The following is a 16,254-nucleotide window of genomic DNA, read 5'->3' as shown; positions in this document are numbered from 1 at the left end:
TTCGTATGCAGACGAGTCTTTGTGTCATTTGTTTCTTTCTCTAATCGCATTCCCTCCCTTCCAGATGTTTCCTTTCCACATCGCTGACTCTCAAACGAGACCTTGTTCTGTGTGTGTGTGTGTGTGTGTGTGTGTGTGTGTGTGTGTGTGTGTGTGTGTGTGGGTGTGCGTGCGCGCACTTGCTAGCTCCAGGTCCCATCCCCCGTTGCTCTGTGGTGCGTCTAATTGGGGGTATTTTAGTGTCTCCAGAGAGAGTGTGTGTGGTTGTGTGTTTGTTTTTGTGTGTGTGGTGGTTCAGGTATACACACATGGTAACCTATGTGTGTCCATCTAAGTGTCGCAGACCCAGACACCGTCCGGTCCTCGTTTGAAGCTTGAAATCATAAAATCCACCCGGCTTCAGGTTGTTTCTGGTGTCGTGGTTCTCTTCATACACTCTAGGTGGTTGTTTTTTTTGTTTTGTTTTTTTTTTCTTTTTTGCATTTTGCCGCATCATGCCTTGGTGGGCTTCAAGGAACACCCTGGAAACCTTTCTCACCAATGTGGCATCGTAATGATCCGAGCCACAATCTGCCTGCCTGCAGACAGTGGGCCGGGGAGTGAATCCCAGAAGACTTTCCAGACCGGCGTGTGGAGCAGCGACTCTCACACTTTTTTTGGCTGGTGACCCCACAAAACAAATCCAGTGCCAAATTGGATGCTGTGAAGCCACCCACCACCCTCTGATGGAAAGCGCAGGTGTACGCACTGAACAGTGACTCTAAATCTTTTTTTTTTTTTTTTTGTTCCCCTCCTCTCATATGACTGCTCTTAATTAATTACCGCCAGAAAATATGGCAATGCTTGGAAGCAGCTGCCAATATGCTTTATTTAACAACACAATGAAAAAGGTTCTGTTTTTTTTCAGAGATATGCTGTTAAACTTTTTTGTCCTATTAATTAAGAGGACTTCTTCCTGTATGCAGAATATTTATTTTGTTGCTGCTAATCTAGAAGTGGCAGCAGCATCCATCCATCTTCTTTATTGCTTCTTTACAGCTCCAGCGTCGTGTGACGACACGCCGGACAGGTCAACAGTCCATCACAGGGCACCGACCATCACCCACTTTCACAATCACAGGCAATTACAATCACCGTTTATCCTCAAATTAATGTCGCAACAACAGCAGCTCGCAAACAAAAGCACCGTATGACTAATCAATCAGTGTGTAAAAGTGCACAGTGTTCATAGAGGTGAAACACTGTTCTTCACATTTCAGTGCAATAAAGAATAAAGTTTTTAAAAGAAAAAAAAATACATATTCAAGAGACAACAAAACACTGAGTGCAGTCGATGTATGGGAAATGGAATGAAGGAGTGATGGGACTGTCTGGGGTCAGGAAATGTAAAGTTGAATGATCAGCAGTGTTTAACAGCCTCTCTCAGGCTGACGTGGCGTGCAGAGTCCTGGCTGCGGTCGTGCCAGGTGTCCCAACCTCGTTCTCACTGTGCAGAAGGGTTTCAGAGGAAACAGCGAGCAGCTTTCAGCAGCCATTCAAGACTTATTTTGGTCCTGTTATTTGTGCACGCTTTTCAGTTTAAGGCAGCCACACACAGCACTCCGTGCAAAAAACAGATTTAAATTGGTTCTAAGGAGTTCGAAGACAAAAGAAAACACCACATGGGCTTCAGCTGCTGCAGTGTGTTGCACTTAGTTGCCAAATAACTCTGGACTTTTGCACAGCAGCCTTTATTTTGAGACCATCTGTGGTTGTTTTCACATATCACATAGCTACATGAACCAAAAAAAAAAAGCAAGAAAGCTTCATGTCTAGTGTAGTGGAGGGAATCGGTCTCAGTTGTATCAAAAGTGAAGATGATTAAAACACTTTGTATTCATCACTGACTCTCCTCTGTGTATTATCCATTAAATTAAACACGTGATGATAGAGCATGCTTTGTCGCCCCCCCCCCCCCATACTTAATCTGTATTAAATTATCACAGAAAAACACACATTTTTTAAACATTTTACAGTATTTAATCATGCTTTTTCACAGACTGCTCATACCGATTCGCCAGACGCCACCGTTGATTGATGTCAGAAAAATGAAAAGCACACAGGCGGGCAAATGAATCTGATACACGACACAGAAAAAAGTTAAAGAACTGTTGAACAGAATTGTGGACAAAATATCCAACAAAGGACTCGCACACAACTGAAGCAGTTGAGTGATCGGGTTCACTTCAGTGGTACGCATGTGAGGACAGATGGGCCAGCTGATGTTATCCCTGGGATTTTATTTAAAGAACACACTATTTTTATTTTACATTGGAAGTTGATAAAGTTGAAATAAATTACCATGAGTGTTGTTGTTTAAACACACTAGGATTCAGGTCAGTCATCTACCAAAATCTAGAACAGAATAGAAATACTTTATTAATCCAAGGTGGAAATTCTTTCATTCAGTCTGGGGTTCAGTGTCTTGCTCAAGGACACTTCAACATATGGACGGGGTGAGATGGGGAATCAGATGTGCAGCCTTCTCATTAAGACACGGTCAGTCCACCAACCGATCCACGGCTGCCTAATGGGGATGATTTGTTATCACTGATTGATTTTATCAAGTCCCACCACTTCCTTTTTTGTGACTCTACATTAAAAAATTATACTGTTGAGTTCTTGAGTGCTACCACAACAGTTCATCTGGAATCTGAAGCAGATGCTTTTTGTCGCGCATCAAACCAAACTTGACAACCCTTATCATATGAGATGTGCCCCGACTGCAACATCTTGAGACTCATTACGGGGTTCAATGACTAGTTGTGTCATTGGCAGCTAATCCTCCAGAAGGTCTCTCCACTGAATCACAGGTGCATTTATTAGCATGTAAACCTGCATGGGTAACAATATTCTGCTTTCATTAGTCCTCTGACGTGCTTAGAACTATTGCCACATGGCCACGGGGTTAATTTGAAAGACCTAACCTCGTGCGAGACGACACTGAACTCGCCTGTATTGAAAGTCTGGTAATTTGAAGTCTGCAGATGTGGGACACACACATGCGTAATCATACAAATAGGCACTAATACTCAGTGGTTTTGATAAAGACGCTCAGCTAATGAATCAGTGCTTTGATTAATTCCTGCTACAACTGCTTGTGTCTGAAATTATTATATTCAATATTTCAGCTGCGAAGGGATCAGATTCTCCCTCTTGATCCCCATCTCCCCTCTCTGTCTGTTTCCTCGGTCTCTCTCGCTTCTGTCTCGCTCGGTCCCTTCTCTCTTCCTCTCAGTGTGTAATGAGGCTCCTCTGTGCTTCTATAATTAAAACCCCAGTGTACAGACTGAGAGATGGAGTGACGGAAGGATGGACAGGAAACTGAGTCACGGACTGTGTCAGTATGACAAGCAACGGCGTGTCTCCGTGTGGACGCTCCGCTTGTTCCGCCGAATTCTCAGTTTAATTTGCAAGCGTGTTTTACAGCATGATGACTCTGATTAGAATGGATGCCCATGTGTGCAGCTTTGGCAGAGGATTGTTTAGATGTACACCCACTCGTGCTTTATTTAAATCCACTTCCATTCACAAATGCATTGATCAAAATGCAGGAACAAAAGAAGAAGCAACAAATAGTGAGTCACTGGGAGCGGTGTCTACTGGAAAAGAGAAATAGATTAAAAAAAAAAAAAAAGTCTCACACTCTGGATGTAACAAGTTTCCAAGAATCAATGACCAACAGACAGAGCAAGTGGAAGCTCTAAAAGTTTTCCTCTGCCGGGGTTTTGTGCCAACGTTGCTTCTTGCAAAACGCCAGTTAAATTCAGGTCTGCAAGTGAACAATGTTGGAGCCAGGGCTGTCTGGAAAGAGGTCAAATACATCTCACAGCACTTTAGTGGGAGACAATCTCTCAACAGGCCCTGCGAGGACCTTAAAGTGATTAGGATATTGATGTCATATTTTAAAAGAATATCTGAGGTATTGTGCTTTTGCTGTCTGCTGACGTTAGCTGTTAGCAGGTAACTGCCGCCTGTCAAGCTGGATTACGGTCAGCTAATGCAGGAGTTTTTATTGAAGGGACAGTTTGTATGAGTGAGCTTGTTTAAGGTGCTTAGAAAACAGCAATAGCGGATGTATTCTGTGTAGTAGAAGAGGGTCCGTATTTATCCAATTTGGAAGAGGAGTTTGGGAACAAGGTCAGGAACAGTCAAACAAAGAATGTGATTTAAAATATTAAGTTTTTCACCTTGTTTTTCTGCGGTTTCCATGTAAATGGGCATCGTTTTGAAAACATTGTCCAGGAAAGAGTACCTGAGGTGCATTGTTCTGTTTTCTCCACTCTCCAGTGAGAAAAGATCATGGAAGTTCCAAAATGCTTTCCATCTGCTGTCGCTGGTTCCTTTGTGTTCCTGTGTGAAATGACGGCCATGATAGAAACAAACATTTAAGTTGAAGCATTTTTTGGGTCGGTCATTGTTGTGATGTCCAGATGGGATCATATGGAATCAGAACAAACTGCAGAGGGTTTGTGAAGATACATTTCTCCAATTTCAGTCTGCATTGTTTAAAAAAATCTACTCATGTGCTGCCTTGGGGACGGAGACTGAGCCGCACTACTGACGGGTGGATGCGTGACATTTGAGTGGTCTTATACATTTATGTTATTGACTAGCGAGGGAGCAAACACTGAATGCTGACGGTTACAGTTGTGCGCATTTGTGTGTCGTGTGTGTCTTATAGCAGTGGAGCAGCATCCCACGATGAACTGAAATAGTGAGTTTGTTCTCAGTTATTTTAGAAAAATGAAGTTGTGTGTCAATGAGGCGTCATTGAAGTTGACTTATGTTCATCTCCAGATAAATAAAACCATCTAAAACCATCTGAAATCCCTCGAGTGAATAAAAAAATGCACAAGCACACACGACGCTCGCGAGATGCTGAATGAGGTGTCAGGTGTGCAGATAAGTTGCGCGCCGTTCGTGGTTTTTAATGATCCTGTCAGTCACGCAAATGTCGTTATCGCCACCTCGCTATACAACCTGCAACCACAACATTTCACCGCCCCCAGATCCACCGATCACTTTGTAGAAATGCTTCCCGGTCCATGACTCCAAGCTGAGCAGTCACATGGGTTACAGCGCTCGGATGCCGGCTCGTATCGGCGCGCAGTGGCTTTATTCAGTCTTCATAAACAGTTTTCAGAGGATTGCCATTCGATAATGTGACTGCGAGCAGGCTGATTGTCTCCTTGTGCGTCTCGCTGGGGGTAACAGGTTATTGGAGGAGCAAATGCTAATTTGAAGCAATAGCTGCGGAAAGAGAGCAGAAACATCGTTGGGGGGAAATGGAGCCGAAGATTTTTTTTTTTGGGGGGGGGGGGGGTAAGGCGGCAGTAAAGAAAAGATAAGACTGAAGGAAAGAAAAAAAATAAAAAATAAAGGAGTGAAAATGAGGAGAGATGATGAGCGAGGGAAATATGGTCAGTGAGCCGGTAATGAAGGCAAAGATAGCGAAGTGAATGTGTGACTGGTTGCCTGGCTTTAGTTGTGTGTGTGCGTTGCGTGTGTGTTTGTGGACGGGTGAGATAAAAATATGGATAAAAAATTTCCAGCTTGGTATAAATTTAGTGTTTTATGGAAGTATATTTGAGAAGCCTATTAATTGCGCCTGTGGCTCTGCAGATAAAGGCGGCCGCTCATTAACTGAGTGTTGGTAAGTGTTGGTAAGCTTCTCCTGTCCATCCCGACACTAATTATTTTTCCATGTCTAAATGAAAAAAAACATGAAAAAAAATAAAACTGGAAAAACATCACATTTATCAGTCATCATTCATTCATTAGATCAAAGATCATTTGCATTGGTAAAAGTCACATTTTAGAGTCAATACCTCATAAGTTATGTTTTGTTTTTCACACCAGCTTCATGGAAATGTGTGTTTTTCAGGACAGGATTTTTCTCCAGCTGCCTCTCTGGTGTTCTGCATTCCCCAACAACAACAATAAAATCAGAAAAAAGACAGAAAAACAAAGCTTTGATGACACTTTTCCAGCAAGAAACACAAGAATAATTGTGTTCTGATCATGACATTTAGTCACCTGAAAAATAATATGTATACTTGTCTGTTAACTGGAGCAGGTATTTATCCATAGATTGTGAAGTAGAGACCAGCACTGAAGAGGGGCAGAAATCACCTCCACCCTTATGTTGAAAACCTGAAGCAATCTCAGCGAGGCAGCATCTCACAACTTATTTTACATCTCGCTCACGCAGATTACTTTTAAACCACTTTTGAGAAAACCGCATGCCTTTTCTGATTAATTTGAATCCCCTGTCAGATGCTTTCAAAAATACTTTAAGGCAACTTGTAATTTAAACATGGTGAGCAGCAATTTACCTGAAAGTGTCAAAACAGACCAGCGTGCGTGTGCGCTTAAAGTGAACTAACAATAGCAAGGACTCATTTTTCAACCTGGAAACAGCAGCTGATCTCAAGCGGAAGAGTTTTTCCGAGCCTCCATGCTTGATAAACAGCCGTCTTCATCAGCAGATGGAGTTCGCTCAGATGTTAAGGAACTTTCAGCATTTCAGTCGAGCTCAACTTCTATTAAGCCAATATAAATAAGAAGGCTGGCAGCTTTGTCAGTGGCTGTTTCTCACATTTACAGCTGTAGTAATATTTTATATTCGTCCTTAAACACACACTTTCACTTCTGGAACCTCCTTATTTTCGCACATATGTGCAAGCACATGCCGTACATACTGCATACGCCACATGTTCAGCAGCGCGTGCGTTTCCACCTGACTCCACGCTCTGATTGACTGTGTGGGCGGCGCGTTTTCCACCCGCCGTCTTCTCTCTGTTAACGACTCGCTAAAGCACAGCCACGTTTCACATCCACTTACAAACTTCCACACACGGGCGGACGTGTGCTTGTCCTCTATCAGCGAAGACGTGTGCGGCGGTGTTCTGGGTTTTTTTTTTTTTTTTTTTTTTTTTTCTATCTGCATTTCAGTGCAAACAAAACGCTCGCTAAGAATTTGAGAGAGAGGGACGAGATAAAGGAGGAGAAGGCAGATGAGGCCAAGTGAAGGAGACATGAGGACGGGAAGGGTTCGAGTGCCGGAGAAAGTCAAAGAAAGAGGAGTGCAGAACTGGAAAGGCTTTGAGGACGATGAAGACGAATAGGAAGCAAAAAAAGAGAGGCAGAGTGTAAAAGTTGAAGATTGAGAGGGGATGCTGAAAACAGGAATAGATCAACAGGGCCTTTAATCCAAAAATAGTTTCCACCCTTCTCCTCCTCATCCCTACTTACCTCCTCCACTGCCTGGTTGTTTGGAGTGATTGAAGGAGAAATGGGATGTGCGTCGCACACGCGCACACACACACACACACTCACAGACGGCAGTGTGTGCACGTGGGCATATTGTGGTCTACAGACAGACAGATGATGCCCATTACCAGTCCGTGCTGTCCGGAGCCAGGCGGAACAGCTGCAGCCCGATCGCACTGATCTATCACTGTTCTAATGAATCTGTTATAGCTAGGCCCAACCAATCAATCTCTGAGCCACTTAATCAATTAAGCCATTAATCACACACACAGCCTAACTGTTCTCACTCCTTTGAGGAATCACTTTATATATATACAGAGACAGAATGACGCAGGCACCCGCAATTCCCAATGAATGAGTCAGGAAAATCTACTTTTCCCTTTTTCTCTCAGTTTTATGTGGATTATTGCATTTTCACGGGACGCACAGCTGAATCAGCCCCTGTTTTTACTACAAAACAGCTCAGGAGGTGGAACTTTTCAAAAAACACTCCAATTCCGTTTAAATGGGGGAAACTTTTTGAAAAATGCCGCTGCTGTGCATCAAAGTCATAGTGAATAGTTTTTCGGCACGTGTGAGTAGCTCAATACTAACGGACATGGCAGTCAAAATGTTGCCGAAATGTAAACATTTTCTGTTTTCACTTTAAGCGTTGTATAAATGTTGAATAAACTAAAAGCATTTAAAGAGTGACAATCATTTTGGTGCTTGACCATTTAAATGGTTGGAGAAAATGTGAAAATCTGCAGGGTTTTTTAATCTTCCCTTCAGTACAATGACTCCTTCACAGCATTGTTTGGATATTTTCAAGCCTTGAAAGAGTTCATGGATTTTCAGCAGTATCTTCAGATAGTTTATAGTTTGATATGCAGAGTTGCCCTCCGTCATAGTACTAATCCAGCTTAATAAATGCTCCTTTCTCTCTTTTTGCAAAATACTGGTGATAAAATCTTTGTGGGTTTCAATGATCCTAATATAAAACCATTGTAACCCTCAAAGAGACGATGTAAATCACCGCCGCTGTGAAAATCTGTTTTTCTCACTTCATAATGGACCTTGAACGCCTTGGCTCCTCAACAATTTATCGTCTCCTGGTCCATCTGTATGTGCTGCGCGAGCCGTGATGTGTCTGGTAAGTTATGAGAGCTGCAATTCATGTGTTTGCGGTGAAACAGTGCATTGAAATCGAGTCCCACCCACCGAGCTGTGTGGTCATTTAAACCTGCAGAAGAGAACATCTGTCTCGCCCCTCTGCCAGTGAGAGCAATCATGAAAAACAACACAAGTTTATGTCACAGCGTAGCCTAATCTGCATTTCTACAAAGTTAATGAGAAGAAGCAATAATGCAAGCTGAGTGTGTGGTGAAGTGTCGTTCTCGAGGCCAGAACCCACAGAGTGTCGTGACCCCAGTGTAGTTTGACCCTGTCGCATTGAAACGCCATTGCAGCTATTTAATGCTTTGACTTCATTTCTTCAGCAATCACAGCAGCTGTGAAATGATCCATTTCACAATCCAGATTTGAGCCAATTGGTCCAACAACATTTGGGAAATCTGCAAGAGCCAGATGACCAAATGGTCTTATTCCCATTGAAAATAACATGGTGATAAACTGGACGTCGGCCGGATCAGCCACCATATGCAGCCATCCAGGAAGTGCAGGAAGTTCTGGGCAGACAGCAGATTTAAAGGGAAAAAAAAAAGAAGAAAGAAAAGAGCGAGCGTTTTACAGCAGTGACGACTTTAATTAGCTTTGTTTGAACCTGTTTGAACTGATGTTTATTTATATCTAAACATTTTGCAGTGAAGGTTAAAGTGAACCGAATGGAAGTTTGTTCCCTGTCTAAACAATTATTTGCAGAAGATGCCTGCAGACCGTGCAGGTGACAAGAATGTGGGGGAGCTGGGTGTAATAAATCTCGGCTGCAGCCTGCATCGGGCTCCACCACCTCAGCTCTGAGGAATTTTCGGTCGGTGCTTTGAGTACCCGGTGAGTCGTCAGCACAGAGTTCAACAGAAAATAAAAGAAAATACATTTCAGGGAAAAGCCATGTGATGATTGCTTTCTGTTATATTAAAAAAAAAAAAAAAGAAATCTCCATATGATTACTGAGATTTGGCATCAGCAAATCATAAAACCAGCAGATGAGAGCAGCTGCAGACCTCTGTGGTCACCAGTGCTCCTAAATTAGCTGCCAGTGAGCTTGTTTTACAGTGCAGGAACATTAATTTTTACTAACATCCAAAGATTGGATTGTGAACTTTGGTCTCGGACGAACTTACAGTCACACAGCGTTAAAATAGCCTTCACCTGGAAAAAACAGTGATAATGAAAATACTTCCTCCTTGCATCCCTGGGTTCTGTTTGCTTTTGCAGTCTGGTGTTAATGATGCGGCGTGGTTTTTTTTCCCCAGGTGTCCCAGAGGGGGAATCGATAACATCTTAGTGCTGTCTTCATATTTTTTATTCTGCTCGAAAAGCTCGTGAGTTGTGAGTGAGTTGTTCTGAGCTTCAAGGAAGTGCCCAAGGAACTGCAGGGAATGTTACCTCACATGATCTGTCATATTCCTCCAGGGCTCGAGCGGAGTGTGTCAGAGGCAGACGTACCAGGGAGCGGACAAACACTCGAATGGAATACCGCTTTCTTCTTTTTTTCTTCTTCTTTCTTAATGAAGCCACTTAAAATTCCAGCATCCTCTAATATGAACCTTATTTACTTTAAGCTGAGGATCTCTTAAAAGTAGTCCTTCAACTATGCGAGACACAGAAAAGCAATAGGAGAGAAGAGAGATAAAGACAAAGTGACAGCGGAGAGGGAGTGTGAGATAGGGGATTACCCTGCAGCATTCTGGATGAAGAAGAAGAGGAAAACAAGGGGGAAACAAGCTGATTTAGTAATGATGCATCTCCTGCTCTTGTCTCTCGCCGTCTCCCTCTCCATCTGGTATTTCACCCTGAGGTGATGGGCACAGGACAGGCACACATACACACACACACACACACAAACACACACACACACACACACACACACACACACACACACACACACACTCTACAGCCTTCTCAAGCAACACCTTGTGACTTCATCTTTCCCCCTGTCTCAGACTTGTCTTTCATCCCTCACTTGCCTTTTAATGTCCTTCAGTTTTTCCTGCAGGATCAGACGCTTTCTGTTTTTTTCCCCTTGTCCTTCCAACACAAGACCAAACTTGCATAAGAAGTACTTTTCTATTGAAGTGCATTTTTTTTCCATGTGTTTATTGCACTCACAGTCAAAAACTGAACAGCTACACTCAACTCTCTTCTCTGCATCCTACTCTTCTACTCTCCTGTTCGATTGTTGTATTGTTATGTTTTTCCTTTGCGTGTTTTGGATAGAATTGAATTGAACTGAAATACTTTATTAATCCCAGAGGGAAAAACCTGTAACATAGCTTCCCACAGAAAAGAACATCAGTTTATTTTTCAATGTCAACAACCCATTTGTCATTTTTCATTCATTGTGTCATTTATATGCTGTTTTTTTTTTTTTTTTTTTAACTCCGAAGGTGATAAGAGAAATTGCTTAACAAAGGATCGGTGGGTTTTTTATCTCAAGTGCACATTTGCCAGGCATCTGTTTGGCACAAATAAAGCCCAGGACTTAAGAAATGGGAATAGAGGGGAGCGCAAATTAATTCGGCATTAAAGAAAAGCCAAAGAGGGGTTGTTGCGATGAGGAGAATGAAAAAAACGCAAGGTGGGGATAAGCTAAGCCTTTCTCCTTTCAGACCAGTCAGCAAAGAGAATGTCAAAAACCTGGTGACATTTGGGATTTCATGCAAGCATGATTGACACCAACTCTTACCTGTACGTGCATGGGAGACAGGGCCTTGCATACTCATTCTGTGTGTGTTTGTATGTGTGTGTGTGTGTCTGTGTCGGTGCGTACATGATTGACATGGTAAATTGGAAAGGTCAACTAGCGTTTGGTACAGACGGGCAGACAGCGGGAAGATGTAACCTTCCCAGAGTCCACAATCATGGAGGGGAGGCGGAGCTGGATCTGGCTCAGGCAGAGGGATAAATAAGGTTGGCTTGGCTCAAAACCCATATTTTTGCTATGTAAACCTGCTCACCGCTGTTTTTTTATGCTGTGTGTAAATGATAGCTCTGCTCAGTGGTGGTTAGATTTACAAAGTGAGACACACAACTGGGTTTCAGGAGAGGAAGCGTGCAGAATATGAAACATGAGTGTCTAGGTCTGCCAGGAATTGCTCTGAGGTCCGAGGTCAACACTTCAACCGGCTTATTATTTCGCTGGACACAAGTGTGTGTGTGCGTGCGTGCGTGTGTGTGTGTTCACAGGCCCTTGTGCTCTTCTCTATGAATGTGTCAGAACTGGATATTGGAGTGGTAGATTTGTATTGTGTGTGTGCGTGCATGTGTGTGCTTGCATGTGTGAGGGGGTGTGAGCAGGAAAAAGAAGAGAAGAGAAAAAAAAGGGAGCTGCAGATTGACAGGTAAATTGGAATGGTAATCTCCTTTTGCAGTTGAACTTTTGGGTTTCAAAAAGCCACGAGAAAGAAAGAAAACACCCAAACGTGTTTCCAAAAACAAAAAAAACGGAAGAAAAAAAAAATCCCCCCTTCGCTCGGGGACATGTGACGGTGGTTGTCGGTGTGGGCGGAGGGAGAACAAAGCGGGGCAGAGCGGGAGAATAGATTGTCACCAAGGGCAAGGGGTGTCTCGTCGTATGCAGATGGAGTGGAGGGAGGGAAGGAAGCCGCCTGGCGGGGCTGTTTGTGCGTGTGGAGGGAGGAGGGGGGGGTCTGGTGAGGAAGGTGAGTCATGAAGTGTTTCAGAAAGGGGGGGGGGGGGGGGGGGGGGGGGGTCGCACTTAGAGCAAATATGTGACCCACAGCTGGCAACTGAAGGGTCAGCACCTGCATGGGTCAGCTGGGAGGTAACACGGCGAGACAATGACCCACATAGCGCAAGCAAACTTTACACATAAAAAAGACCAGGTGCATCACAGGAGAATGGGCGCATTAAAACACACGCACAGGCGCGCACACACACACGCACAGAGGACATGGTGACCTGCTTGTTTGTAGGTCCTTCAGCACCTGAAAGCACAACAGCGAATTTATGAATACAAATCATCCCAAGGCTGAGAGCGACACACTTAGGCACACACTAATATTTCCAACATCACTTCCAACTATATTTCAAACACACCAACATTACTGTCGGCCTCGATGCTGAAGGTGGCTTGTCTGTTAGATCGGGAATTATTGGGATAACATGGGCCACTTTTCACCTGTGAGTGTTTGACTGTATGATCATCAACTCCTGTGGTTATCTACAATAACAACGAAACAGTTAATCACCAAGAGGTCGGTTGTAAAACAACAAGAAACAGTTTAGAACTTTGGGAATAAACCTAAGTAACTCTAAGAATCACTGTTGAGCTTTCTGAGAGGCATCATTCTAACACCCCATGTCAACAACACGGTGGCTTTTAGTGTCTCTTGCTGATCATGGTTGTTAACTAGAGAGATGAAAATACCCTAATTCGCAAAAGTAAATAGCTTAGTAAACCACCGTCTTTTTTTTTTTTTTTTATCTATTCTCTCTAAGAGAGGTTGCTGTGCTATTGTGGTCTTTGCTGGTGCGAAATGCTCCATCAATACAACAGTTGATTAACACAATAAATCACCTCAGTCATTTCAGAGGGTTGTGCAGACAATGAGACAAAAAAGTCATTGGAAAAAAAAAGTTTTTTGCAGGGTTTGTGAGAATTAGGTGCTTGTTTGGATTCAACATAGACACGCACACACGTGCACACACACAGCGTAGTCCCCCGATGTTCCCTTTGTTTCAGTGTTTCTGTTTGAAACTGAGGATGACTCATAGCGACACATCATTTGAATACGCGCAGAATTGTCTGCCCCCCAGACCAAATCCTGCGTGCTACTGTTTGTGTCCGCCAGCATTTGTGTGTGTGTGTGTGTGTGTGTGTGTGATGACATCCTTTCAGACTTTCCAAAAAATAGACTTGCCAATACTGCTACTTGACAGCACAAGTGTGCTCCAGTTAAACAGCTGTGTTTGGGCGCTGTCGACAACAGCGGGTAAACATTTTATTTGTGTTCTTTTTGATACCGTTGCCAGTGTGACACCTGAGGTCCATTAGTAACATCCAAAACAAAACTCTTTCACAGCAGGAGGAATATGCAATGCATATTCTATTTTCATTCACATTGCACAGCTGCTTTGCTGAGGCCAGTGCAGTTCAGCGAGGGCGTTTCGGGAAGTTTCAGACACTGAAAATATTATCTTGAGTGTCATTGTATCAGTCGTTAAGAATAGTCCTCTTGTGACAGATGAATGAAATCATTTTGGTCCGTAGCTTCGTTAGCTGCTTTTCAAGGGTTTGGCTGGTAGAATATTCCGGGACCTGGGATGATTTGCAGCAGCTCTTTTGTGAATCTGATGTGCTTCTGTCTGTTTTTTGAAGCCAGTGAAGTCAGTACTCGGGAGTTTGAAGTTGTTGCATTTTTTAAACTTTTGTTAAGACTTGGGACTATACCAGAGGCGAAGACTTCATTATAACTACACAAAGCAATGTTTGCGGTGTCACCAACAAAGGACGTTCTGTTCTGACGATTATAGCACCCGCCAAGATATTGGTTGGTCCATTGTGATGGAAGACTCAGCGATCAAGCACCAGCCCACAATCACTTTATTATTTGTATTTATCAAAGCTATATCTGTTGTTTTTGCCACCCAGAATGTATCAATAAATCTGGAGCCTAAAAGTAAAAAAATAGTGAGACTAACAATTAGGGTTAGGGTTAGGAAACTGATTATAATCTACAGCCGGGGGAAAATACGTGTTTTTGGCTCCATCTGATCAAGGGGATATGTTTTTCCAATTGTATATTTTCCAATTGTACATACGGACAGTGAAATAGATAAAATATGTCATTACCAAATTAGGTACTCCTCTCTGTACTCCTCTCTACTTTCTCACTTTCTGTATGCTTTAAAAAACTGAGGCTGCTACACAAGAAAGAGGTGTCACTCAAGGAAAAAACTGAACTTTTGCAACAAATTCTTATTTTTCTGCACCAAATTACTCAGTGGCATCTTTCACTCTTTGATAGTTTTCAATACTTATTGCTATAAAAACGTTTCATTCTGTTCCAGCAACTTTTGAGGTTCAATACCAAAACCTGTAGCTGACTAGAAATTAATCCTTATTCCAAATGAAAACTTTTGAACTGCTTACCCATCTTAAGTTTTGCCTTTAGAGTGTTTTATAACAGCTCTCTGGTTTTTAGTGGGCCATCCAGCCCTCTGAAGGTAAGTGCCTGCCACTGACTGACTGACTGATGAAGGTGCACCGTTTGTTGGCAGATGCAGCAAATCCTTGCAAATCTTCCAGTCTTCCAGTCTTTTATGTGCACCCATCACATACTGAGTTTAGATTGGGTCTCGTACAGCATGGTCTACCTTGCATTGTGTCTTGTGTGTGTGATGTTTGTGTGATACGTCAGAAACATAATTAAAGCCCCAGTGCACTAGTTGCGTCTGCGGCTGAGTGGCTGAGTAGAAGCGTGACAGGGTGTATTGGTAGACCAATGGTAAATGTAGATTTTCTGCCCGTAAAATGTCAATGCCATCATTTTCTTGCAGCCTACAGTATTGCTACCTCCAGACTTTTGACAAATGTGCGGAGAAAGGCGGCGGTGGTTGGGATGGACGAGTGGGACAAACTAGTGAATGAGAGATGGACAATTTAGGAGCTGGTCGTTGATGGATGGGCTGAAAAGAGCTCGCATTCCTCTGGACGCTATGATAACGTAGCATTCTCCACTTCTCTCTGTCTCTTCCTTCCTGCCATCCATTTCTCTGTCTCATGCTTTTCTGTCAGTATTTGTTTTTTTCCTCCATCTCGGGGAGGGTTTGTTTCCAAATCGTTGAAATAATTCACAGCTGCCGATTTGTGAACGCCTTTTTTGTGTGTATTTCATGAATGTTTTTTTTTCCTTTTTTGCTGAACCCAAAGGAAATTCTAAACATCTAAATGATCTCTCCCTCCCCATTCTTCCCTTTTTCCCCTGCTCCCCATGTCCCTTTTTTCTCCAACTTTTTTCATCCCATTCTCTTCGGCTGATGGACAGTCGGCAAGAAAAACCGTGGGTCAACAGGTAAAGAACCCATTTACATTTGCATTACCTCTCCTCCTCTCTCTCTCTGACACTCTCTTTCTCTCTGTCTGTCTAAACTTAGACAAATGCTGCCTTGACTCTGGCTCTGACCACAAGGTCAGAGCTAAGAGCTTCTCTGCTAAACACTTTGCCGAAGGTTACACTTGCGGCTGTATTCTCTCTAAATGATGTGGAGTGTCACTGTTTCTGCTCCAGGGCTTTCAAACTTGGAGCTGGCCACCTTTGACTGAAAGGTCAGCCTGTTGCACTTCCTATTAGTCTGTACTGGGGGACAGTATACATGTCTGTCTCAATTCATTGTCTTTCTCCATCATTGAATGGTTGGAAAGCAACTTTCCTCATATAAAAGGAACCATCCATCCATCCACCCATTATCTGTCCCACTCTACTCAATGCGGTTGTGAGAAGCTGGAGCCAATCCCAGCTGCAACCTGCGGAATTATTTGTATTAAGCACACAATCTTTCCAAATGTAGGCTCACAGAATTCATTCAGTCAGCCATCCATCTTTCATGAGTGGTTTATCATGTCAGGATCACATGGGCATGTAGTCATGCATTCCATCACAGAGTTAGGACACAACTATACAGAGCAGTGATGGGATAAAAAAAAAAATTAACTGGTGTCTCAATAAAAAGGGCTTAAGCTCATATTGCCACTGTGGGCACAGTGAGCATCTCCAGTTACACCGAAATACGACAGGCATAGTTGCTAATATGAAG

The 16,254-nt window shown here is 43.1% G+C and overlaps 1 protein-coding gene across 1 annotated transcript in view; it reads left to right on the top strand.

Annotated features, from left to right (window-relative positions):
• Window positions 1–16,254, top strand: part of LOC115389784 (protein sidekick-1-like) — a 180,238-nt gene that overhangs the window by 152,698 nt on the left and 11,286 nt on the right. The window contains exon 6 of the mRNA XM_030093361.1: window positions 15,486–15,512. Within this exon, the coding sequence (XP_029949221.1) occupies window positions 15,486–15,512 (27 nt within the window). The remainder of the gene's footprint in view (window positions 1–15,485; window positions 15,513–16,254) is intronic.

The sequence above is a fragment of the Salarias fasciatus genome, chromosome 6 (genome assembly GCF_902148845.1).
Source record: "Salarias fasciatus chromosome 6, fSalaFa1.1, whole genome shotgun sequence".
Classification (NCBI taxonomy): Eukaryota; Metazoa; Chordata; class Actinopteri; order Blenniiformes; family Blenniidae; genus Salarias; species Salarias fasciatus.
This window is presented reverse-complemented; position numbering and strand designations above follow the sequence as displayed.